The 26661-nt window shown below is 41.7% G+C and overlaps 3 protein-coding genes across 3 annotated transcripts in view; all 3 read left to right on the forward strand.

Annotated features, from left to right (window-relative positions):
• The window catches only part of LOC147060988 (protocadherin gamma-C5-like), a 147437-nt gene that overhangs the window by 33741 nt on the left and 87035 nt on the right, over window positions 1-26661 (forward strand). The gene's annotated exons all lie outside the window — the stretch shown is intronic.
• LOC147060995 (protocadherin gamma-A12-like) lies at window positions 19289-21991 on the forward strand. The gene is made up of 3 exons (XM_085906546.1): window positions 19289-19895; window positions 21189-21941; window positions 21983-21991. Exons 1-3 carry the CDS (start codon window positions 19326-19328, stop codon window positions 21989-21991), a joined length of 1332 nt encoding a protein of 443 aa, XP_085762672.1. The 5' UTR covers window positions 19289-19325.
• Window positions 22941-25597, forward strand: LOC147060996 (protocadherin beta-4-like). The gene is made up of 2 exons (XM_085906547.1): window positions 22941-23512; window positions 24806-25597. The coding sequence occupies exons 1-2, from the start codon at window positions 23132-23134 to the stop codon at window positions 25595-25597; spliced, it is 1173 nt and encodes a 390-aa protein (XP_085762673.1). The 5' UTR covers window positions 22941-23131.

A 26661-nucleotide genomic window follows, 5' to 3' on the forward strand; every position in this document is an offset into this window, starting at 1 on the left:
GACTGAATTGTTTTGTTGATTATGCTGTACATTTCACGAATACTGTCATAATATTGGACAAATTATTCGATTTTTTTTTCAAATATTTGTCATAAAAAGTGTTTATATTTTTTACATGTAATATCATAATTTATAGGGCCCTCTATCAATATGATTTGTGCCACCTCTAAATTGAGACAGGGCGAGTAAATTAGAGGTGCAGTTCAGTGAAAATGCTCTGAGCGCCGCTGGTGACACGTCATTGAGTAAGAATGAAACGCGTCCGTGCAGGAGTCCTCCTCTTGAGCTCATTTTAGAGCGTCATTGCTCATAAACACGACGGTCCAGTGGTATTTTGAAGAGGCACATTTTCTTTGGAGTCTCGTTTATTCCAGAGGTTTTTGAGTGGGCATTGGTTAAACTTGAAAAAGTGATCTTGTTGTTTTGGAATACACGATGGATTTTATGCGGATGCGCGCTATCAGAGGCCGATGGCGCACACTGTTTGTGATTCTTTGTCTGGGTGAGCTGCGCTCCGTGGATGGACAAGCTCGCTATTCCATACCGGAGGAGCAGGCGGAAGGCTCTTTTGTTGGAAACATTGCGAGAGATTTGGGCTTGGATGTTGGCAGACTTGTAGCAGGTAAAGCTCGTATCATTACAAAAGAAGATCGACAATATGTTGATTTAAAGCGAGACAAAGGCACACTTGTGATTAAGGAGCGCATCGACCGAGAGGAGCTTTGTGGCAAGACGACGCCCTGCAGCTTCACTTTTGACATCATTTTAGAAAATCCCATCCAGCTTTATCGAGTAACAGTGGAGGTTGTGGACATTAATGACAACAGTCCGTCCTTCCCACAATCTGAAATTCATTTAAAAATAGCTGAAAGTGTCACAACGGGCACACGTTTCTCTCTTGCAAATGCAGCTGACCCCGATGTTGGTATTAATGATATACATAAATACGTTCTTAAACCATCAGATAACTTTAAACTTGAAATACATAATCAACCTGGAGGTGAACGTTTTATAGAAATGATTTTACAGAAGCCTTTAGACCGAGAAAAAGAGGAGAGTGTCACACTCGTGTTGATTGCTTCAGATGGTGGGGAGCCACACAGATCAGGGACGGTGAGAATCGAAATCACTGTGCTGGATGCAAACGATAATGCACCAGTGTGCACGCAACCCGTTTATAAGGTTGATGTGCCTGAAAATTCACCTGCTGGGACACTGATCATGACTGTTAATGCAAATGATGCTGATGCAGGCCTCAATGGTGACGTCACCTACTCCACTCCTCATATTACCAACGAGGAAAATGACCTTTTTAACGTCGATATTAAAACGGGAGAGATTAAACTTACTGGTGTATTAGATTTTGAAAAATCAAAAAACTTTCAATTGAAGGTCCTCGCTAGTGACCATGGAGGTTATACAGATATTTGTAAAGTATTTATTAACATAGTTGATGAGAATGATAACGTCCCCACTATTAAATTAATGTCCTTTTCTCAGTCCATACCTGAGAATTCTCTCCCAGGTACAACAGTAGCTGTGTTTAACGTGAATGATGAAGACTCTGACGTCAACGGCGTTGTCAAGAGTTCTATTAACACCGACGTCCCTTTTAAAATTGAGTCTTCATTAACAGGATACTACACTATAGTCACTGAAAACTTCTTAGACCGGGAAAGTGTCCCTGAATATAATGTGACCATAACAGTGTCCGACCAAGGCTCTCCACCTCTGTCTAGTAGTAAAAACATCAACGTTAAAATATCAGATGTGAACGACAACCCGCCCAAATTCCATCAATCAGAATACAGTAAGACTTTACCAGAGAATAACTCTCCTGGTTTTTCCGTGTTTGCTGTCAGTGCCAGTGATGCAGACTGGGGCCAAAATGCCCGAGTGTCTTACATCCTGGAGGAGAAGGAAATTAATGGAGTAGCTGTGTCCTCTTTTGTCTCCGTCAATTCTGAGAATGGTGTCATCCACACAGTCAGATCATTTGATTATGAACAAATCAAGTCCTTTGACTTTAACGTAACTGCCCGCGACTCTGGATCCCCTCCTCTTAGTTCTGTGGCAACAGTTTGCATCCTAATCCAGGACCAGAATGACAACGCCCCTCAGGTGCTGTACCCTGTGCAGACGGGTGGCTCGCTGCTGGCCGAAATGGTGCCTCGTTCAGCGGACGTGGGCTATCTGGTGACCAAAGTGGTGGCCGTGGACGTGGACTCTGGCCAGAATGCTTGGCTCTCCTATCAAGTTCACAAAGCCACAGACAGGGCGCTGTTTGAAGTGGGCCTCCACAATGGAGAGATCCGAACGGTCCGCCAAGTGACTGATAAAGATGCTGTCAAACAAAGACTGACTGTCGTGGTGGAGGACAACGGGCAGCCCTCTCGTTCAGCCACAGTCATTGTGAACGTGGCGGTGGCCGACAGCTTCCCTGAGGTGCTCGCGGAGTTCACTGACTTGAGCATGCACGACAAGGAGTATAATGAAAAGCTGACTTTTTACTTAGTCTTGGCACTGGCTGTGGTCTCCTTCCTCTTTGTCACTTGCTTGGTGCTCATCATCGCAGTCAAAGTGCACAGGTGGAGACAGTCTCGCGTCCTGTACCACTCCAACCTGCCCGTCATCCCTTACTATCCACCTCGATACTCGGATACTTTGGGGACTGGGACCCTCCCGCACGTGTACAATTATGAGGTGTGCAAGACCACTGACTCCAGAAAAAGTGACATGAAGAACATGCAAGCTATGAGTCAAAGTTTAGTGAGCGTGGATGGAGCTGATGCTGACATGCTGCATGTGAAGAAGGAGCTGTCAGGAAACTCTTCACAGATGTCAACTTTGGTGAGTCAAGTGTTTCACCATCTTTCCCATTTGCTGTTTACCGATTTAGTTTTCATTATACATCTCCAACTTTTAGCATATCCAGGAAAGGTTCATTTTCCCTCTATTATTTCAAAAACTGAGATGGTGTTGTCAATTAAAAACCAGGGATTTCTGGTGGCCACTCATGGCCACCAATACCTCCGATGTTCATAGAGTTGTGACCCACTGTATCAAAACACATTGCCTCATGTGCAAAGAGCAATACTGAGCAAGTTATAGCATGAACATTCCGCTAACTACACTTAAATTTTGTTTGAAATCAAGTAGATGTGTAAAATCAACTCATCTAAATCCAGAGTTATTTCTTAAGATGACTTTACTTGAAATTTGATTGCATTTTCAACCCAAACGTTTCCTCATAATTTAAAAAAAAAGCCTAACCCTAAGCCCAAACATTCTGGACCCAATAATAATATTGGCCTTTGTATAAAGTCCCCCCCAGTCCCAATGATCATCGTCACACACACATCTGGGTGTGGTGAACTTTGTCTTCTGCATTTAACCCATCCCCATGTGATTTTGATCCATCTGGGGGAGAGGGGAGCAGTGAGCAGCAGCGGCGCCGCGCTCGGGAATCATTTGGTGATCTAACCCCCCAATTCCAAACCTTAATGCTGAGTGCCAATCAGGGAGGCAATGGGTTCCATTTTTATAGTCTTTGGTATGACCCGGCCGGGGTTTGACCCCACAACCTTCCAGTCTCAGGGCGGACACTCTACTACTAGGCCATTGAGCTGTATTAAAGGACTGAAATATGTTATTGGTTACGTCTTAAAAAACAGGCTAATAAATAATTTTATGTGAAGGTTTTTATGTTTTTATTTATTTGATGCTCTGTTTCAATACAAGTACTGAACTTCACTAATACTTTAATTTCATATTGGAAATATTCGATTATATTCAAACATTAGTCACAACATATGTTTGTATTTTTTGCACGTATTATCATAATTTATAGTGGCCCTATATATCAATATGCTTTGTTCTGTCTAAGTTTAGACAGGGTGAATAAATAGGACGTGCAGTTCAGTGAAAATGCTCTGAGCGCCGCTGGTGACATGTCATTGAGTGTGAATGAAACGTGTCCGCACAGGAGTCCTCCTCTTGAGCTCATTTTAGAGCTTCATTGCTGATAAACACGACGGACTCCTCGACATTTAAAGAGGCACATTTGTTTTGGGTTCTCGTTTTTATTTTAGACTTTTAGTATTGGTTTTACTTGAAGAAGTCATCTTATTATTTTTTAATTCAAGATGGATTTTATGCGGATGTGCGCTGTCGGCGACCGATGGCGCACGCTTTTTGTGATTCTTTGTCTGTGGATGCTGCGCTCCGTGGCTGGACAGGCTCGCTATTCTATACCGGAGGAGCAAGCGGAAGGCTCTTTTGTTGGAAACATTGCAAGGGATTTGGGCTTGGATGTTGGCAGACTAGTAGCAGGTAAAGCTCGTATCATTACAAAAGAAGATCGACAGTATGTTGATTTAAAGCGAGACAAAGGCACACTTGTGATTAAGGAGCGCATCGACCGAGAGGAGCTTTGTGGCAAGACGACGCCCTGCAGCTTCACTTTTGACATCATTTTAGAAAATCCCATCCAGCTTTATCGAGTAACTGTGGAGGTCGTGGACATTAATGATAACAGCCCTTCCTTCCCACAATCAGAAATTCATTTAAAAATATCTGAAAGTGTCGCACCCGGGGCACGTTTCTCACTTGAGAATGCCGACGACTCAGATGTTGGAAATAATGATATATATAAATATATTTTAAAGCCCTCAGATCATTTTAAATTGGAAATACAAAGCCAACCAAATGGAGCAAAATTCATGGAAATAGTTTTGCAGAAGCCTTTAGACCGAGAAAAAGAAGAGAGTCTCACGCTCATGCTGATTGCGTCAGATGGTGGGGAGCCACACAGATCAGGGACAGTAAGAATTGAAATTGCTGTTCTGGATGCAAACGATAACGCCCCAGTGTGCACTCAACCTGTTTATCAGGTAGATGTGCCTGAAAATTCACCTGCAGGAACATTGATCACGACTGTTAGTGCAAACGATGCTGATTCAGGCCTCAATGGCGACGTCACGTTTTCCACACGTGCCACCAAAGGAACAGAACAGTTGTTTAGTGTAAATACCAAAACAGGAGAAATTAAAGTTTTAGGTGAACTGGATTTTGAAAAAATTAGGTCTTATCAGTTAAATGTTCAGGCTAGAGATCATGGAGGATATACAGATACATGTAAAGTTTTTATTAACATAGTTGATGAGAATGATAACGTCCCCACTCTTAAATTAATGTCCTTTTCTCAGTCCATCCCTGAGGATTCTCCCCCAGGTACAACTGTAGCTGTGTTTAACGTAAATGATGCAGACTCTGATGTCAACGGTGTCGTTAAGTGTTCCATTAACACCGACATCCCTTTTAAAATTGAGTCTTCATTAACAGGATACTACACCATAGTCACTGAAAACTTCTTAGACCGGGAAAGTGTCCCTGAATATAATGTGACCATAATGGTGTCAGACCAAGGCTCTCCACCTCTGTCTAGTAGTAAAAACATCAACGTTAAAATATCAGATGTGAACGACAACCCGCCCAAATTCCATCAGTCAGAATACAGTAAGACTTTACCAGAGAATAACTCTCCTGGTTTTTCCGTGTTTGCTGTCAGTGCCAGTGATGCAGACTGGGGCCAAAATGCCAGAGTGTCTTACATCCTGGAGGAGAAGGAAATTAATGGAGTAGCTGTGTCCTCTTTTGTCTCCGTCAATTCTGAGAATGGTGTCATCCACACAGTCAGATCATTTGACTATGAACAAATCAAGTCCTTTGACTTTAACGTGACTGCCCGCGACTCTGGATCTCCTCCTCTTAGTTCTGTGGCCACAGTTTGCATCCTAATCCAGGACCAGAACGACAACGCCCCACAGGTGCTGTACCCGGTGCAGACGGGCGGCTCGCTGCTGGCCGAAATGGTGCCTCGTTCAGCAGACGTGGGCTACCTGGTGACCAAAGTGGTTGCCGTGGACGTGGACTCTGGCCAGAACGCCTGGCTCTCCTATCAAGTGCACAAAGCCACAGACAGGGCGCTGTTTGAAGTGGGCCTCCACAATGGAGAAATCCGAACGGTCCGCCAAGTGACTGATAAAGATGCTGTCAAACAAAGACTGACTGTTGTGGTGGAGGACAACGGGCAGCCCTCTCGTTCAGCCACAGTCATTGTGAACGTAGCGGTGGCCGACAGCTTCCCTGAGGTGCTCTCAGAGTTCACTGAATTGAGCATGCACGACAAGGAGTACAATGACAAGCTGACTTTTTACTTAGTCTTGGCGCTGGCTGTGGTCTCCTTCCTCTTCGTCACCTGTTTGCTGCTCATCATAGCAGTCAAAGTGCACAGGTGGAGACAGTCTCGCGTCCTGTACCACTCCAACCTGCCCGTCATCCCGTATTATCCGCCTCGGTACTCGGATACTTTGGGGACGGGGACCCTCCCGCACGTGTACAATTACGAGGTGTGCAAGACCACCGACTCCAGAAAAAGTGACATGAAGAACATGCAAGCCATGAGTCAGAGTTTAGTGAGTGTGGATGGAGTTGATGCTGATATAATGATTGACAAACATCAGATATCAGGAAACATCTCACAGATGTCAACCTTGGTGAGTCACCTTTTTGACTTTTTAATGTGTTTTTTTTCACTGCTAAGTCTCACAATTGTCAGGTCCGGGGCGTGTGGGTTGCATCCCTTTTCACATGTATGCTGCTCCCAGGATTTAAAAAGAATATATATATCATTGTAAAATCATAGTATCTACGTTTTTGGAGTGAAAAGTGTGTGAAGTAATAGGTTATTTGTTCCATGATGATTTTTAAAGTTAATAACCTCTTGAAAATTCTGCTACGTCATCGTGTTTTCCTTCTCCCATTGAAACGTTGACATATAAATTTGTGAATGTTTTCAAAGTGCTTATTCTTGTATCCCTCACTTATTTCCTTGGTGATGTTGTTTGTAACCTATTCAGTAGTTGTCAGACTTGTCACAAATTCGGCTGAGGAGTTTCTTGTTCAAGATTTTTAATCCCAGTTTGTAATCGATATTTCTAAAATAAACCATCACCTTTAATCATGCACCTGTATGGTCCACCCAAATTGGTGGGTATTTTCCATTACTTAGACTTGAAAGTCACTTCATCATCCTTGACAGAAATGTTTGTTTCAGATGTTACATCACTTCTTCATTTGGGACGATTTTCACATATTTTTTTCCAGACTTTGAAGTTTAATGAGTACACGGCTCTAATTTTGAAATTGGTGGAATTATGCACACGTGCTATGGAATTCGTTCAAATAATAAATAGTGCTAATGTATTTATAGTCAAGATATGATGTCACTGAACATAGAAAGAGATTAATCATTGCCACTAGTGTATAATACACCCACTTATATTTGACATCAAATGAGTACCATGTAGAGCTGCATGGTGGTGCAGAGGCTTACATGTCCGCCTCACAGTCCAGAGGTTGTGCGTTCACTTCTGGCTCCAGCCCTCCCTGTGTGGAGTTTGCATGTTGACCCAAAGTGAGCAAGTGGCGCCACGCGTGACTTTGTCTCTGTCCGTGGTGCTGAAGGCAACTTCATTGGAATTGTTGAACAGCTCTCACGATGAAATTAAAAATCATTATTTCTATCATTGGTATTACTTAACTACACTCCTGCAAGTGCGATAATCGACTGTTTGTGTATGTTGCAACTTAAACAGGGCTAATTAATTGTGTGTTGTCTTTTGTGTGATTTTAGTAATGTCGTTTTTAATTAAGCTATACAATGTTTACGTCTGCATTGAGTTTGTGCATTGAGTATTTAAATTCAACTGGATACATTTCACATATCGGACTCTAAGGGGCGCTGTTACATGGTAAATGGATATTTTGTGCTCTGTTGTAGTGCAGCTCCCTCCTCTGTAGCTGCCATTCGGCACAGGAGAGCTGTGTGTGAACAACGTACAACACTTGAGCTAAAATAGGCTGATATTGTTTTTCATTATTTTTCGATCCATTCACTTTATTGGAATAGTATTCTTTTAATATGGAGTGGAAAGATTTTCATCCAAACTGTGGTGGAATATGGCGACGAGCGGTCTGGCTCTTTGTCTTTTGGTGTTTTTTTCCAAATGCAACGCTGGCGCAAATCCGCTACTCAATCCCAGAGGAGATGAAAAAAGGATCGCTCATTGGAAATGTGGCCCAGGATCTCGGTTTGGATCTGAAAAGACTCCGTTCTGGGCGAGCCCGCATCGTGACTGGGGAAAACGTGCAGTACGCCGAGCTGAGGGCGGACAAAGGGCTCCTGGTTGTCCACGAGCGGATAGATCGAGAGCAGCTGTGTGGAGACGTGACGCCGTGCAGCTTCACCTTTGAGATTTTATTGGAAAGCCCCATGGAATTGCATCCCGTGACCATCGAAGTGTTGGACGTAAATGACAATGCTCCCACTTTTGAAAATAGACATTTAGAATTTGAAATCAGTGAGTCTGCTGCGCTTGGCTCTCGTTTTGTTTTGGAGAGTGCGTATGACGCTGATGTGGGTGCAAACAGCCTACAGAGCTACATTCTAACCCCGAGTGATAATTTTCTTTTAAAACAACACGCCGGTCCTGGGGTAGAAAAACATGTAGAAATGGTGCTTCAGAAAGCTTTAGATAGAGAAGCACGGTCGCAACTCGCCTTAAAATTAGTGGCAGTAGACGGCGGAAATCCACAGAGATCAGGTACAGTAAATATAGAAATTATAATTTTAGATGCGAATGATAATGCTCCCGTTTTCAATCAAACTTTATATAAAGCTAGAGTGAATGAAAATACACCAAAAGGCACACACGTTCTGACCGTGAATGCCACAGATGCTGACAGCGGCTCGAATGGAAGAGTAACATACTCATTTTCAAAATCAAAAGCTGCAATAGCGGATTTATTTCTTATAAATGAGTTGACAGGGGTCATTGCTATAGCAAAACAAATAGATTATGAAAAAGACAAAACAATACAGTTCATGGTTGAAGCAAAAGATGAAGGTGGACTTACTGAGTCCACAAAAGTCGAAATAGAAGTAATGGATTTAAATGATAATGCCCCTCTCATAAATGTAATGTCCTTCACCAGTCCCGTGTCAGAGGATTCTCCTGTCGGTGCCACTATTGGTATCATCAATGTAAAAGACTTGGATTCTGGTGAAAACGGTCACGTGAGGTGCGTGATTGAAGGCCGTGTTCCATTTAGGATCAAATCCAATGTGAGAAATTATTTTGCATTGATGACTGACGCAAATTTGGATCGTGAAAGTGTAGCAGAATATAACATTACAATTGTTGCGTCGGATGCCGGCTCGCCTCCACTCTCCACAAAAAAAACGTTTAATTTGAAATTGTCTGACGTCAATGACAACTCTCCTGTGTTTCCGGTCGGCATTTATAGTGCAAACATTGCAGAAAACAACTCGCCAGGAATTTCTGTTTTAAGAGTGATTGCCAAAGACCCGGATGAAAATCAGAATGCTCGTGTCTCCTACATGTTGGAGCAGAGTGAAATTGGAGGAAGTCCAGTTAGTGAATTTGTGTCTGTTAATGCAGAAAGCGGAGTTATTAGTGCTGTTCGCTCATATGACTATGAGCAAATCAAAGAGCTGGCATTTATTGTCAGAGCACAGGATGGAGGCTCCCCTCCCCTCAGTAGCAACGTGAGCGTTCGCATTCTGATCCAGGACCAGAACGACAACGCCCCTCAGGTGCTGTACCCGGTGCAGACAGGCAGCACGGTGCTGGCCGAAATGGTGCCTCGTTCGGCCGACGTAGGTTACCTGGTGACCAAAGTGGTGGCTGTGGATGTGGACTCTGGCCAGAATGCCTGGCTCTCCTATCAAGTGCACAAGGCCACAGACAGGGCGCTGTTTGAAGTGGGTCTCCACAACGGAGAAATCCGAACAGTCCGCCAAGTGACTGATAAAGATGCCGTCAAACAAAGACTGACTGTTGTGGTGGAGGACAACGGGCAACCCTCTCGTTCAGCCACAGTCATTGTGAACGTGGCGGTGGCTGACAGCTTCCCTGAGGTGCTCTCAGAGTTCACTGACTTGAGCATGCACGACAAGGAGTACAATGACAAGATGACTTTTTACTTGGTCTTGGCGCTGGCTGTGGTCTCCTTCCTCTTCATCACCTGCTTGCTGCTCATCATAGCAGTCAAAGTGTACAGGTGGAGACAATCTCGCGTCCTGTACCACTCCAACCTACCCGTCATCCCGTACTATCCACCTCGGTACTCGGATACTTTGGGGACTGGGACCCTCCCGCACGTGTACAATTACGAGGTGTGCAGGACCACTGACTCTAGAAAAAGTGACGTGAAGAACATGCAAGCCATGAGTCAAAGTTTAGTGAGTGTGGATGGAGCTGATGATGAAACACCACATGTGAACAAGGAGTTATCAGGAAACTTCTCACAGATGTCAACCTTGGTGAGTGAAAAATGTCATATTTTGACATGATTTTGCCATTGATACTTCTCACATATAAAATGAAATATCAATCATTCAAACTTTTTTTTTTATGACTGACAACTGTTCTGTTTTAAGAGTGGAATCTGCTTTCCCCCATACGTTGCAGCTAGTTGATATATTTAAGTTTTAATAGAAATTTTGTGCAAGTATAGCTGTCATAGAGACAAATTCTTATGAATCATCCCCTTTAAGTTTTTTTAGATGCCTGCTTTCATTTTACTGTTTTGTCTGTTCACAAAGACATTTTGTTGTTCAATCATCAATTTTTGGCACATCCTTCGTTTTATTTCTGGTGCATTGCCACTGCAGAAGTAACTTAGTGAAGTGCTCTTCATTCTATTCAATTCTCTTAACTTTAACTTCGGCAACTTAAACCCAGCATTTTTGTTAGAAAATCTCAAAGTACAAATATTACTTGCTATAGAAGTAAGAGGAAAATTTCATGATATTCTTAACTTTAATTCATCATATACATAATTTTTGTTTGGACAAAGCGTCACACAAGATCAGCGATAGATTGATGGATTTTTTTTCTTGATTGTCATGAATGAGGACAATAGTTGGGTTGCACCGAGGAAATTCCTCACGATGTATACACAAACAATATTGACCAGTTTACATGTCCATCATAGACCACCAGTCTATATCTGCATTCGGCAGTGTTAGACCTCTTCAAGAATTTGAAGACTAATGTTAGTTATGTTTGTGATCAGCAGTTAGGTGATTCATAAGTGTGTGTTTTCCCCATATTTAATATTGTCGATGTTTTTTTAATAAAATGCTGTACTGTTTTCGAGCCGTACAGACTGCATTCAACTAGTCCTGTGATTTCAGCACCATAGACAGCGACTCCATCTGTACCTCGTGGACATTGTTCTTTATGCTGCAAGATTGATGTTTTGAAGGACACAAATCAGATCTTTTAAGAACAAATATGAATCATCTTGCAAAAGTTAAAATCTCAAGCACCAAACTAGTCAAGTGTTATAAATTTGAATAAGAAATATGAATATGAATATTTGTGTACCTTAGTAGTCTTTAATTATTACTTTTATTGAAAGATTATCAATTTGATATTGCTGGGATTTTGATTGAAAATACTACCCAAAACATACACCTAATATATCTGTGTGATCATGTAAAAAGGTTAATTTTACATTAGTTTTTAACGAACTAGATTGCATTCAAGGTTACAGATTAGAATGGATTAAATTCAATGTTATTGCCAGTACACTGTCACAATATCCGGGAAACAAAAATTGAAATTAAGATTGCATCCAGAAGTGCATAAATCTTCATATAATTTGTTAAAAACGTTACTGCGGAATTCATTCGGCAATCTCTTAATTTTTTTATACCTGAAAATTTTCAGTCTACCGTTCATCATTTCAAAATAAAAGTTACGTCCTGCGAAAATCTTTCTTGTGTGGAAAGTCAAAAACTCAAACGTACATATTTACATTTCAGTTGAATGAACATTCAATTATTTTTAAAGCTTTCACTTTATCGATTATCGATTATAATTTATAAGTAGGCTACATCATGTTATGGTCTAAAATGGTGACGCATTCATCAAGAACCATGCAATACTGTGAAAATGCTCTGAGCGCCGCTAGTGACACGTCATTGAATTAGAGTGAAACGAATCCGTGCAGGAGTCCTCTCTTCTCCGCTAGCGCTGGGTATTTTTTATAGTTTGCCTGGTGAGAAGGACGACGGTCTGCTCGATATTTGAAGAAAGATGTTTTCCGTGAATTTTCTAGGTTGATTTGACTTTTTCGATTGAAGAGCGACTCTTTTTATTTTGGAGAAATGTTCGCATGATATTTTTTAATATTTCACGATGGATTTTATGCGGATGCGCGCTGTCAGCAGCCGATGGCGCACACTGTTTGTGATTCTTTGTCTGTGCGAGCTGCGCTCCTTGGCTGGACAGGCACGCTATTCCATACCAGAGGAACAAGCGGAAGGCTCTTTTGTTGGAAACATTGCGAGAGATTTGGGCTTGGATGTTGGCAGACTAGTAGCAGGTAAAGCTCGTATCATTACAAAAGAAGATAGACAATATGTTGATTTAAAGCGAGACAAAGGCACACTTGTGATTAAGGAGCGCATCGACCGAGAGGAGCTCTGTGGCAAGACGACGCCCTGCAGCTTCACTTTTGACATCATTTTAGAAAATCCCATCCAGCTTTATCGTGTAACAGTGGAGGTCGTAGACATTAACGACAATAGCCCCTCCTTCCCCCGGTTAGAAATTAATTTGAACATTGCTGAAAATGCTGTTGTGGGAACTCGTTTCTCACTCGAGAATGCAGACGACTCTGATGTTGGTATTAATGATATTCATAAATATGTTTTAAAACCCTCAGATCATTTTAAATTGGAAATACAAAGCCAGCCGGACGGAGCAAAATTCATGGAAATGACTTTACAGAAGCCTTTAGACCGAGAAAAAGAGGAGAGTCTCACACTCATGTTGATTGCTTCAGATGGTGGAGAGCCACACAGATCAGGGACAGTAAGAATTGAAATCACTGTGATGGATGCAAACGATAATGCGCCAGTGTGCACTCAACCTGTTTATAAGGTAGATGTGCCTGAAAATTCACCTGCTGGGACACTGATCACAACAGTTAGTGCTAATGACGCTGATGCAGGCCTCAATGGCGACGTTACATATTCCACTCGTTCTTCCAAAGAGACAGAGCAGCTATTTCATGTAAATGTTAAAACGGGGGAAATCAAAGTTCTAGGTAAATTAGATTTTGAGAAATTGAAGAGTTATCAGTTAAACATCCAGGCTATTGATCACGGAGGATTTACGGATACATGTAAAGTATTCATTAACATAATTGATGAGAATGACAATATCCCCACTATTAAATTAATGTCCTTTTCTCAGTCCATACCTGAGGATTCTCCCCCAGGTACAACTGTAGCTGTGTTTAATGTGAATGATGAAGACTCTGATGTCAACGGTGTCGTAAAGTGTTCCATTAACACCGAAGTCCCCTTTAAAATTGAGTCTTCATTAACAGGATATTACACCATTGTCACAGAAAACTTCTTAGACCGGGAAAGTGTCCCTGAATATAATGTGACCATAACAGTGTCCGACCAAGGCTCTCCACCTCTGTCTAGTAGTAAAAACATCAACGTTAAAATATCAGACGTGAATGACAACCCGCCCAAATTCCATCAGTCAGAATACAGTAAGACTTTACCAGAGAACAACTCTCCCGGTTTTTCCGTGTTTACTGTCAGTGCCAGTGATGCAGACTGGGGCCAGAATGCCAGAGTGTCTTACTTCCTTGAGGAGAAAGACGTTAATGGAGTAGCTGTGTCCTCTTTTGTCTCCGTCAATTCTGAGAATGGTGTCATCCACGCAGTCAGATCATTTGATTATGAACAAATCAAGTCCTTTGACTTTAACGTGACTGCACGCGACTCGGGATCCCCTCCGCTGAGTTCTGTGGCTGCAGTTCGAATCCTAATTCAGGACCAGAACGACAACGCCCCTCAGGTGCTGTACCCTGTGCAGACGGGTGGCTCGCTGCTGGCCGAAATGGTGCCTCGTTCAGCGGACGTGGGCTATCTGGTGACCAAAGTGGTGGCCGTGGACGTGGACTCTGGCCAGAACGCCTGGCTCTCCTATCAATTGCACAAAGCCACAGACAGGGCACTGTTTGAAGTGGGCCTCCACAATGGAGAAATCCGAACGGTCCGCCAAGTGACTGATAAAGATGCTGTCAAACAAAGACTGACTGTTGTGGTGGAGGACAACGGGCAGCCCTCTCGTTCAGCCACAGTCATTGTGAACGTGGCGGTGGCCGACAGCTTCCCTGAGGTGCTCTCAGAGTTCACGGACTTGAGCATGCACGACAAGGAGTACAATGACAAGCTGACTTTTTACTTAGTCTTGGCGCTGGCTGTCGTCTCCTTCCTCTTTATCACCTGCTTGCTGCTCATCATCGCAGTCAAAGTGCACAGGTGGAGACAGTCTCGCGTCCTGTACCACTCCAACCTGCCCGTCATCCCGTATTATCCACCACGGTACTCGGATACTTTGGGGACGGGGACCCTCCCGCACGTGTACAATTACGAGGTGTGCAGGACCACTGACTCCAGAAAAAGTGACATCAAAAATATGCAAGCCATGAGTCAAAGTTTAGTGAGTGTGGATGGACCTGATGCTGATATGCCACGAGAGAACAAGCAAATGTCACAAGACCTTTCACGGATGTCAACATTGGTGAGTCAAAAATGTTCACCAATCTTTTTCTCTTTTTTTTATTATATGTCGTGTTTGCAACTTCCTGCACTTATGTGGCACAACAGGCTCTCAATTCCCACCAGTTAATTGTCTTGAATTCATAATATTCATTATAGCTGTCAAGCGAACCACATATTCTGATATTAACATATCTGACGTATGTAAACATAAATGTTAAACATAAATATAGCTTTTAGTCATGTATTTCAGAAAGCATTAAGGAACTTCAGGTGTATAATTAAATAAAGTATTTAAATTGTTGAAAATAAATCTGAGGTTTTTAGAAGTAACCGACAAGTTCAAAGAAATGATTTACACATAAAACTGCTTGGAATAAAACAACAATTCTGCTGTAGTTTACACATCTCATGCAATGAAATTTTCATCAATTATAATTCTCAATGCAGGAAGATAAAAATTTAGGGAATGTGGGTAATATTTAGGATTTGCAGTTTTGCTTTTTTGGCTGGAAGTATATGTTTCTGTTAGAATTCGAGCATCATGTCATTTTTGTTTGTGACGCATTGTTTGAGAATGTGTTATTTTATATAATTAACACATATTTAATAATAGCAGTTTTTAAAATTAAGACATGAAAAATCACTCAAAATTTTTGATTAGCCTCTTGATGTATTAATCACAAATTCGACAATTTTTCTCTCAGTCAAAAATGAAAGAAAGTTTCCATTGCCTTCCAAGTCGCTGTCCATAGTACCAATAGCTGTTTTAGATTATTTATGCCACTCACTGTCCAAGACGATAACTCATTTTGATATTACAGTACATTTGCTTGCACTTGTCAATGATTTATATGAAGTAAATGATGAATGATTATTCGTAATTAACAGTTAATTATGGTCATTTGAATGCATTGTACTTCAAGGCCTAATGATAATTATAAATTTGAAGAATCATTGTTAAAATTTCATAACTGGTGAGCACCTTGTTTGAAATTAATGTTTTTTTGTACAAATTTGTGCTTTTGCGTTTCTCATTCAGTAGTGATGATGAAATGGATTCGTATTTTACAGTGGCTGCAATTTAATCTAATACTTTAGTTTTGACCCTTTTTTATTATATTCATATGTAATATAGGCAAGCAGGGATTTTTTCTTCCATTTTTATTCGTTTGGGGGGGTAAAGTTTTCATTGTGTTTTAATACTGGACGATGTTTTCTTTTTCATATATTTTGTAAATCCATTTTCAGTGGAGCCTTAGTACAGCACAATAGTTGCTGTTAAATTTGCACGCACTGGGAGTTAGTTTGCTTTCAGCTGTGCATATTTTCCTTTCAGTTTTGAGTGCTGCGCAGCACCCGCTTTTACACATTTTCGACTCTGAGAGACGCTGTTGGCCTGTATATAAAATTTGCCGTGTGTCGTCATGCAGTCCTCCCTATTGACGAGGCACTGGGGGAGATTTTCTGTCTTTTGTTGGTGGTGCGAGCAAGTGAAAGAACAACGGTCTCGGCTTCATATTAAGTGTTTAATTGGTAGGCAGCAAACGGATTCATGCACAAGGCTCGATCGCTCTTTTTATGATTATGGATAATAAAGGACGTCGCCCTTTCTCGTGCGCAAAATGGAGATTGTTTTATGGATGGCGACGTCAAGTGGGGACGCTGATGTTTTTGCTTCATTTGGTTACCACGGTAGGTGGTCAGATTCGTTATTCTATACCAGAAGAGATGAAGAAAGGCTCCGTGATTGGAAACGTGGCACAGGATCTCGGTTTGGACATGAAGAGACTCATAGCTGGGCGAGCTCGCATCTTGACAGAAGACAACATTCAATACACGGAGCTAAAGACAGACAAAGGGCTCCTGGTCGTCAGTGACAGAATAGACCGAGAGCAGCTTTGCGGAGATGTGACGCCATGCAGCTTCAGCTTTGAGATCATTTTAGAGAATCCGATCGAGCTGCACAGAATAATTGTTGAGGTTTTGGATATTAATGATCATGCCCCCGTATTTTCAAATAAAGATAAAGCTCTCTTATTTGAAATAAGTGAATCAGCTGCAGCCGGAGTGCGTTTTCCTCTGCAGAGTGCAGAGGATCAAGATGTGGGGCAAAACGCATTGCAAAATTACATTTTGTCGCCAAACGACAATTTTATCCTAAATCAGCATGCAAACCCAGATGGCAGTAAATATGTTGAAATGGTGCTCCAGAAGCCTTTAGACAGAGAGCGACATCCCCATTTGTCATTAAAATTAATTGCACTTGATGGAGGAACGCCACAGAGATCTGGTACAGTAAATATAGAAATTAACGTGTTAGATGCAAATGACAATGAACCCGTATTTAACCAATCAGTCTATAAGGCCACTGTTATGGAAAACACAATTAAAGGCACCAGTATAGTTACAGTTAATGCTACAGACGCTGACAGCGGTTCAAATGGACTCATCACTTACGGTTTGTCGAAAACAAAAGGAAGTGCTGGCAATATATTTAATATTGATGAACACACTGGCACAATTTACGTTTCTGGTCATATTGACTATGAAAAAAACAGGAAGTATGAAGTGAGGGTGGAAGCAAAGGATCAAGGTGGGCTGACTGGGACCAGTAAAGTTATATTTGATGTTGTTGACATAAATGACAACGCTCCAGTAATTAATATAAAATCATTTTCAAGTCCTCTGTCTGAGGATTCACCTCCTGGTACAACAGTTGCAGTTCTGAACATAAAAGATTTAGATTCTGATAGAAATGGACAAATAAAATGTTCCATAGATGGAAAACTTCCCTTTAAATTGGAGACATCTTTGACGAACTATTATAATTTAGTTTCAGATACGTATTTTGACAGAGAATCAGTTTCAGAATATAACATAACAATTACGGCCACTGATCTCGGAACGCCGCCGCTTTCTAGCTCAACAAAATTACATCTGAGAATATCAGACGTTAATGACAATGCACCAATATTTGATAAAAATATTTATTTAGCTTATGTGGCTGAGAATAATTCTCCAGGCATTTCCATATTTGCTGTCACTGCTCGAGACGCTGATTGGAATCAAAACGCGAGAATATCTTATCTCTTGGAGAACACACAGATTAGTGGCAGTCCAGTTTCTACTTTTGTTTCTTTAAATTCTGAAACCGGTGTTCTCAGTGCCGTTCGATCCTTTGATTATGAGCAAATTAAACAAGTGGAATTGGTTGTCAGAGCGCAGGATGGAGGCTCTCCTCCCCTCAGCAGCAACACGAGCATTCGCATCCTGATCCAGGACCAGAACGATAATGCCCCTCAAGTGCTGTACCCAGTGCAAACGGGCGGCACGCTGCTGGCCGAAATGGTGCCTCGTTCGGCCGACGTGGGCTACCTGGTGACTAAAGTAGTGGCCGTGGATGTGGACTCTGGCCAAAACGCCTGGCTCTCCTATCAAGTGCACAAAGCCACAGACAGGGCGCTGTTTGAAGTGGGCCTCCACAACGGAGAAATCCGAACAGTCCGCCAAGTGACTGATAAAGATGCTGTCAAACAAAGACTGACTGTCGTGGTGGAGGACAACGGGCAACCCTCTCGTTCAACCACGGTCATTGTGAACGTGGCGGTGGCCGACAGCTTCCCTGAGGTGCTCTCGGAGTTCACTGACTTGAGCATGCACGACAAGGAGTACAATGACAAGCTGACTTTTTACTTGGTCTTGGCACTGGCTGTGGTCTCCTTCCTCTTCGTCACCTGTTTGCTGCTCATCATCGCTGTCAAGGTGTACAGGTGGAGACAATCTCGCGTCCTGTACCACTCCAACCTGCCCGTCATTCCTTATTATCCACCTCGGTACTCGGATACTTTGGGAACTGGGACCCTCCCGCATGTGTACAATTACGAGGTGTGCAGGACCGCTGACTCTAGAAAAAGTGACATGAAGAATATGCAAGGCATGAGTCAAAGTTTGGTGAGTGTAGATGGAGCTGACACTGACACGCCACATGTGAACAAGGAGCTGTCAGGAAACTTTTCACAGATGTCGACCTTGGTGAGTCAGTATTTCACCATTCTTTCTCTTTGTTTGTATCTGATAACATATATTGCTTTCAGTGAGGCATTTCTATCAACTTATTGTTAGTTTGGATGGCATCTTAAATACAAATCTCTTTTGGTGCATAAGGCCAATTTAGTGTAATTTTGTGAAGAATTAAAGTGCGTAGGAAAGTAGCTAATAACTTCAAGCGCTGCTTATTATGCAAGTTAACCATATTAATAATTAAAGAAACGTGTTTAAAATCGTGGCAAATAACTAGACAAATCAAGTAATTATTTTGAGACACTTATTTCCTGAATAATTGCATTAGGTGGCCTGAAAAATGTGTGTGTGTGTGTGTGTGTGTGTGTGTGTGTGTGTGTGTGTGTGTGTGTGTGTGTGTATATATATATATATATATATATATATATATATATATATATATATATAAACACAAAACACATTTATGCTGTAACAGCAAACGTTTACATCGAGGAGAACTCCAAAAGATTTTTATTTTGGTAGAATTGCCTCTACCATAAATAAATGCTGGGGACCTGCAGTTTGTCGGAGTGGACTCTTAGGGCCGCTGTAGACCACAAACTGCGGCAGGCTGGCTCTAATGGTTTCTGCTGTAACCGCCCATGTTATTTGGACATATTGGAAGAAGACAACGACAAAGAACGAGCATTCGAGCCATCACGCTCTTGGAAAAAGCGCGATTCAACCATTTGGATTTACCTTTTTCCTATGGATATTTAGCAGAAGAATTCATTACCTTCATCAAACTAGTATTAATTTGATGAGATGTTTTTTTATTTTTTTATTGCCGGAAAATACTCGAATTTATAGAACAATGGCAAGGCAAGTGCTTCTCTTTATTTTTTCTCTCTCCGTGGGTTTAGTGTTCGGGCAGGTCAGTTATTCCATCCCGGAGGAGATGCCCAAAGGATCTCTCGTTGGAAACATAGCTCATGATTTAGGTTTGCAGACCAAACGTTTGCTGGCCGGCAAAGCGCGCATTTATAACCGAGATGGTGACAATTACGTTGAGTTGAATAGAGACAGAGGAGTCATCCTTTTAAAAGAAAGGATTGACAGAGAGGCGCTCTGCAGACAGACGACGCCTTGCGCTTTACATTTTCAAATTGTTTTAGAGAACCCCATGCAATTTTACAGCATTACAGTTCAGGTTACTGACATTAATGACAATGCGCCAACGTTTAACAGGGGCGAAATGAAATTTAAAATAAGCGAGTCAGCAGTCATCGGAGCTAAATTTGTTTTAGAGAAGGCTGTAGATCTTGACGTCGGAACTAACGGCGTTAATAATTATGAATTAAAACCATCAGGTCATTTTGCTCTTAAGCTGGGAAATAACGCGGATGGAAATAAAAATGTGGAAATGGTTTTAAAGAAGCCTTTAGACAGAGAGAAAGAGGAGCAGATGTCTCTTGTGCTTACTGCTGTGGATGGAGGAGAGCCGCGTATGACGGGAACGATGATGATTCTTGTTACAGTGTTAGACGCTAATGATAATGCCCCAATTTTTACGCAACACACATACAAAGCTATTGTAACGGAGAATTCTGCTGTAGGCACACTTGTGGCAACTGTTTCTGCAACTGATGCAGATCAGGGCTCGAACGCAAAAAAATCTTATTCCATAAGTGATGCCCTAAATGATATTAGAAGCCTGTTCGACATTAACAAAGAAACTGGTGAAGTGACATTGATAGGAATAATTGATTTCGAGCAGTCTCGTAACTATCAAATAAATATACTCGCCAGTGATGAAGGGGGCCTTACGGATTCATGCAAAATAATTGTTGATGTACAAGACCTCAACGACAATGAGCCTAAAATAAGCATTATGTCAAAGTCAAATATTATTTCAGAAAATGCAGAGATCAATACAGTTGTCACCATGATAAATATAGAAGATAAAGACTCTGGAGATAATGGAAATGTTGTTTGTTTCTTAAACGAAAACATACCATTTACATTAAAAACCTCAACAAATAACTTTTATACTTTAGTGACAGATAGTGATTTAGACAGAGAGCAGTCATGTGAATATAATATCACAGTGATGTGTTCCGATGAGGGTGTGCCCCCCCTCTCCAGTAGCGTCACTCTCGCTTTGCACATCTCAGATGTGAATGACAACGCACCTGTCTTTGAGAGGACCTCATATGAGGCCTACATTGTGGAAAACAACACACCAGGTCTCTCCATATTCACTGTAAAAGCCAGTGATGCTGACTGGAACCAAAATGCTCGTCTTTCTTACATCCTGGAGGACTCCTCAGTTAACGGAGTGCCAGTCTCCTCATATGTGTCTGTTAGTGCTGAAAGTGGAGTCATCCATGCAGTGCGCTCTTTTGACTATGAGCAACTGAAAGAGTTCCAATTCCGTGTCAGAGCGCAGGATGGAGGCTCCCCTCCCCTCAGCAGCAACGCGAGCGTTCGCATCCTGATCCAGGATCAGAATGACAACGCCCCTCAGGTGCTGTACCCAGTGCAGACAGGCGGCTCGCTGCTGGCCGAAATGGTACCTCGTTCGGCAGACGTGGGCTACCTGGTGACCAAAGTGGTGGCCGTGGACGTGGACTCTGGCCAGAACGCCTGGCTCTCCTATCAAGTGCACAAAGCCACCGACAGGGCGCTGTTTGAAGTGGGCCTCCACAATGGAGAAATCCGAACGGTCCGCCAAGTGACTGATAAAGATGCTGTCAAACAAAGACTGACTGTCGTGGTGGAGGACAACGGGCAGCCCTCTCGTTCAGCTACAGTCATTGTGAACGTGGCGGTGGCCGACAGCTTCCCTGAAGTGCTCTCAGAGTTCACTGACTTGAGCATGCATGACAAGGAGTACAATGACAAGCTGACTTTTTACTTAGTCTTGGCGCTGGCTGTGGTCTCCTTCCTCTTTGTCACTTGCTTGGTGCTCATCATCGCAGTCAAAGTGCACAGGTGGAGACAGTCTCGCGTCCTGTACCACTCCAACCTGCCCGTCATCCCTTACTATCCACCGCGGTACTCAGATACTTTGGGTACTGGGACCCTCCCGCACGTGTACAATTATGAGGTATGCAGGACCACTGACTCTAGAAAAAGTGACATGAAGAACATGCAAGCCATGAGTCAAAGTTTGGTGAGTGTGGATGGAGCTGATGGTGAACTGCCACATGGGAATAAGGAGCTGTCTGGAAACTTCTCACAGTTTTCAACTTTGGTGAGTGAATATTTTAACATTCCTAATCTGTTATATGGCAGTCAGCATGAGTCCACAACTATACAAGGGGGTCACGTGGCCTGCGAATCCACAAGTCAAGAAATCATGTTTAGTACCCAAAATATAGTCTTTGAGAAGATACATAATTTGAATGTACATGGAAATTTAAAACGTAATTTTAAACTCTTATGTCAGAGCATGTTATGGAACTTAAGACTACTGTTTATTTGAATTTCAAGCTTTTCAGCTTTGGTAGATTATGAGCATTGTTTTGTTGCTCTATTGGAGTGTCTTCCACATTTCCACATCGCTGCATGTTAATGCGTTTTTCAAAGTAAAATTAATTTCAAAATAAAAGTGTAAACAATGAATTATTCAAAACATATTTGTGCGTATATTCGTGTCATAGAACCACCAGCGTACAAGCTGATCCTCTTCTAATCACAAATATTTGATGTAGTATACATGTGTAATTGTAAATTAAATCAAACATTTTTTTATAATCTAACGTGTCGAATACGCAGTTTAATTTTTTGACAAATATAATTATTTAACGTTTCCGTGTTATACCAATCGTTGAGCTGCAATGTCGCTGTCCACAGTGCTGGAGTTTTTTTTTTTTTTTAGGGACCACTCAGGCGCCCACCGTCGCCCAGCTTGACTTTACAGTGCAGCATTGTTGCAAGACGTCTTCAAAAAGTTTAAAAATTATTTTTGGGAAAATCTTTGACAAATACGACTACCAAATAATAATAATAATAATAATAATAATAATAATAATAATAATATCACAACTGGTGCAACTTTTTGAAAGCTGTTCTGTTAAACTTAAAAATTATTTTTTGTTCATAGGTGTTTTCTGTATATATTTTAAAACGAAGCAAGGGCAATATTGTAATTACTTTTGAGAGTTATGAGTGTTCATTACTTTTGTTGTGCGTCGCTCGTCCTTACACGTTTTAGACTCTAAGAGACGCTGTTGGCTTGGATATGATTTTCCCGGTGTTGTCGTCATGCAGTCCTCCCTATTGACGAGGCACTAGAAGAGATTTTGTCTTTTGTTAGTGGTGAGGGCAAGTGAAGGAACAGCAATCTCATGCCTCACATTGGTTTGCGTGTAAAGAGGTGAATTAGTTAACGAAGTATTAATCCATTACAAGGACATAACTCCTCTCTTTTTTTATATAATCATGGATAATCACGGACATCTTTCTTTCTCACGGACAAAATGGAGGTTGTTTTATGGATGGATACGGAAAGTAGGAACGCTCATTTTTCTGCTTCGTTTGGTAACCACGGTAGGTGGTCAAATTCGTTATTCTATTCCGGAGGAGATGAAAAAAGGCTCCGTGATTGGAAACGTGGCGCAAGATCTCGGTTTGGACACGAAGAGACTCATTGCTGGGCGAGCGCGCATCGTGACGGGAGGAAACATTCAATATACGGAGCTGAAGACAGACAAAGGGCTCCTGGTCGTCAGTGACAGAATAGACCGGGAGCAGCTTTGCGGAGATGTGACGCCATGCAGCTTCAGCTTTGAGATCATTTTAGAGAATCCGATCGAGCTGCACAGAATAATTGTTGAGGTTTTAGATATTAATGATCACGCCCCTGTATTTTCAAATAAAGATAAAGCTCCCCTATTTGAAATAAGTGAATCAGCTGTAGTGGGAGTGCGCTTTCCTCTCAAGAGTGCAGAGGATCAAGATGTGGGGCAAAACGCATTGCAAAATTACATTTTGTCGCCAAACGACAATTTTATCCTAAATCAGCATGCAAACCCAGATGGCAGTAAATATGTTGAAATGGTGCTCCAGAAGCCTTTAGACAGAGAGCGACATCCCCATTTGTCATTAAAATTAATTGCACTTGATGGAGGAACGCCACAGAGATCTGGCACTGCAAATATAGAAATAAACGTGTTAGATGCAAATGATAATGAACCTGTATTCAACCAATCAGTCTATAAGGCCGTTGTTATGGAAAACACAATGAAAGGCACGAGTGTAATTACAGTAAATGCTACAGATGCTGACAGTGGTCCATATGGACTCATCACTTACAGTTTGTCTCAAACAAAAGGAAGTGCAGCAGAGGTTTTTCATATTGATGAAAACACTGGCAAAATTTATGTGTCTGGTCAAATAGACTTTGAAAAGAACAAAAAGTACGAAGTGAGGGTGGAAGCAAAAGATCAAGGTGGATTGACAGGGACCAGTAAAGTTATATTTGATGTTATTGATGTAAATGACAATGCTCCATCAATTCATATAATGTCATTTTCCAGTCCTCTGTCTGAGGATTCCCCTCCTGGTACGACAGTTGCAGTTCTTAACATAAAAGATGCTGATTCTGATAGAAATGGACAAATAAAATGTTTCATTGATGGAAAACTTCCCTTTAAATTGGAGACATCTCTGACAAACTATTATAATTTAATTTCAGATCAATTTTTTGATAGAGAATCTGTTTCAGAATATAACATAACAATTAGAGCCACTGATCTCGGAACGCCTCCGCTTTCTAGCTCTATAAAGTTACATCTTGGAATCTCAGACGTGAATGACAATGCACCAATATTTGGTAAAAATATTTATTCAGCTTATGTGGCAGAGAATAATTCTCCAGGCATCTCCATATTTGCTGTCACCGCTCGAGACGCTGATTGGAATCAAAATGCCAGAGTATCTTATCTTTTAGAGGACACACACATAAGTGGCAGTCCAGTGTCTACTTTTGTTTCTTTAAATTCTGAAACCGGTGTTCTCAGTGCAGTTCGATCATTCGATTATGAGCAAATTAAACAAATTGAATTGATGGTCAGAGCGCAGGATGGAGGTTCCCCTCCCCTCAGCAGCAACGCGAGCGTTCGCATCCTGATCCAAGACCAAAACGACAACGCCCCTCAAGTGCTGTATCCGGTGCAGACAGGTGGCTCGCTGCTGGCCGAAATGGTGCCTCGTTCGGCCGACGTGGGCTACCTGGTGACCAAAGTGGTGGCCGTGGACGTGGACTCTGGCCAGAATGCCTGGCTTTCCTATCAAGTGCACAAAGCCACAGACAGGGCGCTGTTTGAAGTGGGCCTCCACAACGGAGAAATCCGAACGGTCCGCCAAGTGACTGATAAAGATGCTGTCAAACAAAGACTGACTGTTGTGGTGGAGGACAACGGGCAGCCCTCTCGTTCAGCTACAGTCATTGTGAACGTGGCGGTGGCCGACAGCTTCCCTGAGGTGCTCTCAGAGTTCACTGACTTGAGCATGCACGATAGGGAGTACAATGAAAAGCTGACTTTTTACTTAGTCTTGGCGCTGGCTGTGGTCTCCTTTCTCTTCGTCACCTGCTTGCTGCTCATCATAGCAGTCAAAGTGTACAGGTGGAGACAGTCTCGCGTCCTTTACCATTCCAACCTGCCCGTCATCCCGTATTATCCACCTCGGTACTCGGATACTTTGGGGACGGGGACCCTCCCACACGTGTACAATTACGAGGTGTGCAGGACCACCGACTCAAGAAAAAGTGACTGTAAAATGGACAGAGCTGCTAGTCAGAATTTGCTAGTCATGGACCGCAGTTCCACTGGGACCATGCAGAAGATACACTGTCCAAAGAACATCCTGGATGAACCGGATTCTCCTATAGAGGTTAGTTTGTAACATTGTCTTGTGACGTTTTCTGTCTTGTTTTGGGTTAGTGACCTATTTGTTATCAGTAAGGTATCTCAGCTTTAATCGTATGACTTCAATTAAGTTCAAATGTTGAAGATGATAGGCATTGTTTCAATCCCCCTGATTTTAAAACGAAGAAATTTAAGGAGTTGCAGTTGAGTGCAATTTCAGAACCATGGATAGTTTTTCACATGGGCACATTTTTTTGTTCGGTGTTGAGTACTTCAAACTTCAAATATATCCTCATTTTCAATTCCAACTGTCCATTACTATTTGTCAAGTTCATATTCAAGCTGTCATTGCAATCTAATATTGAATCTACCTGAACTAGATGGAAACACTTGCATTCAATAATACTTTGCTGTAAATATTTGGTAACATTTGGTAACGTTTAGTGTGTAATTGTACAGCATGTGGATGAGTAGCCCATTTTTCTGACAAATTGTAGGTTGTCTAGTGTTTCATTGGACTATCATGCGTGGTTTTTCTTCTTTTAAATCAAAACTCTTGATAATGAGTAGCCAATATATACTACTTTCATCTCTCCCTATATGCCATCATAGTTAGCCTCCTTTAAGTTTCTTAATATTGGAGTGCATATGATTTTTTTTCTTTGAAAATTGTTTTAAGAGATCATGTGAATTTGACATTTCACCTCAGCTGCCCTCCCCTGACCTTTTCATGTCTGATAACTCAAAATGAATATACTAATTGCAACATTACTAAAAAAGATTCCCCATTGTGAAGACAAATAGAAATTTACCAATAATCCTTTCCTTCTGTTTTGGTCTATAATATTTGTACAGACTTATTATGAAGCCCGGGATGCTCATTTATCAATATATCCTTTTATCACTGACATTGGAAACTTGAGTCGATCTGCACTCTTTAAGTTCCATCATTTTCTTTAAAAGATTGCAAGTTAATCCATCACACTGTGACAAAACATTGCAAATGTTTCTTTGTAAACTGTAGCAAAGTTATATGTGCAATCATATATAGCTACACGTCATCAGAAATCAATCATAAAAAAAATATTGGTTGGAGTCAGT

Source organism: Syngnathus leptorhynchus, chromosome 2 (genome assembly GCF_054491065.1).
Source record: "Syngnathus leptorhynchus isolate UIUO chromosome 2, UIUO_Slep, whole genome shotgun sequence".
Taxonomy (NCBI): domain Eukaryota; kingdom Metazoa; phylum Chordata; class Actinopteri; order Syngnathiformes; family Syngnathidae; genus Syngnathus; species Syngnathus leptorhynchus.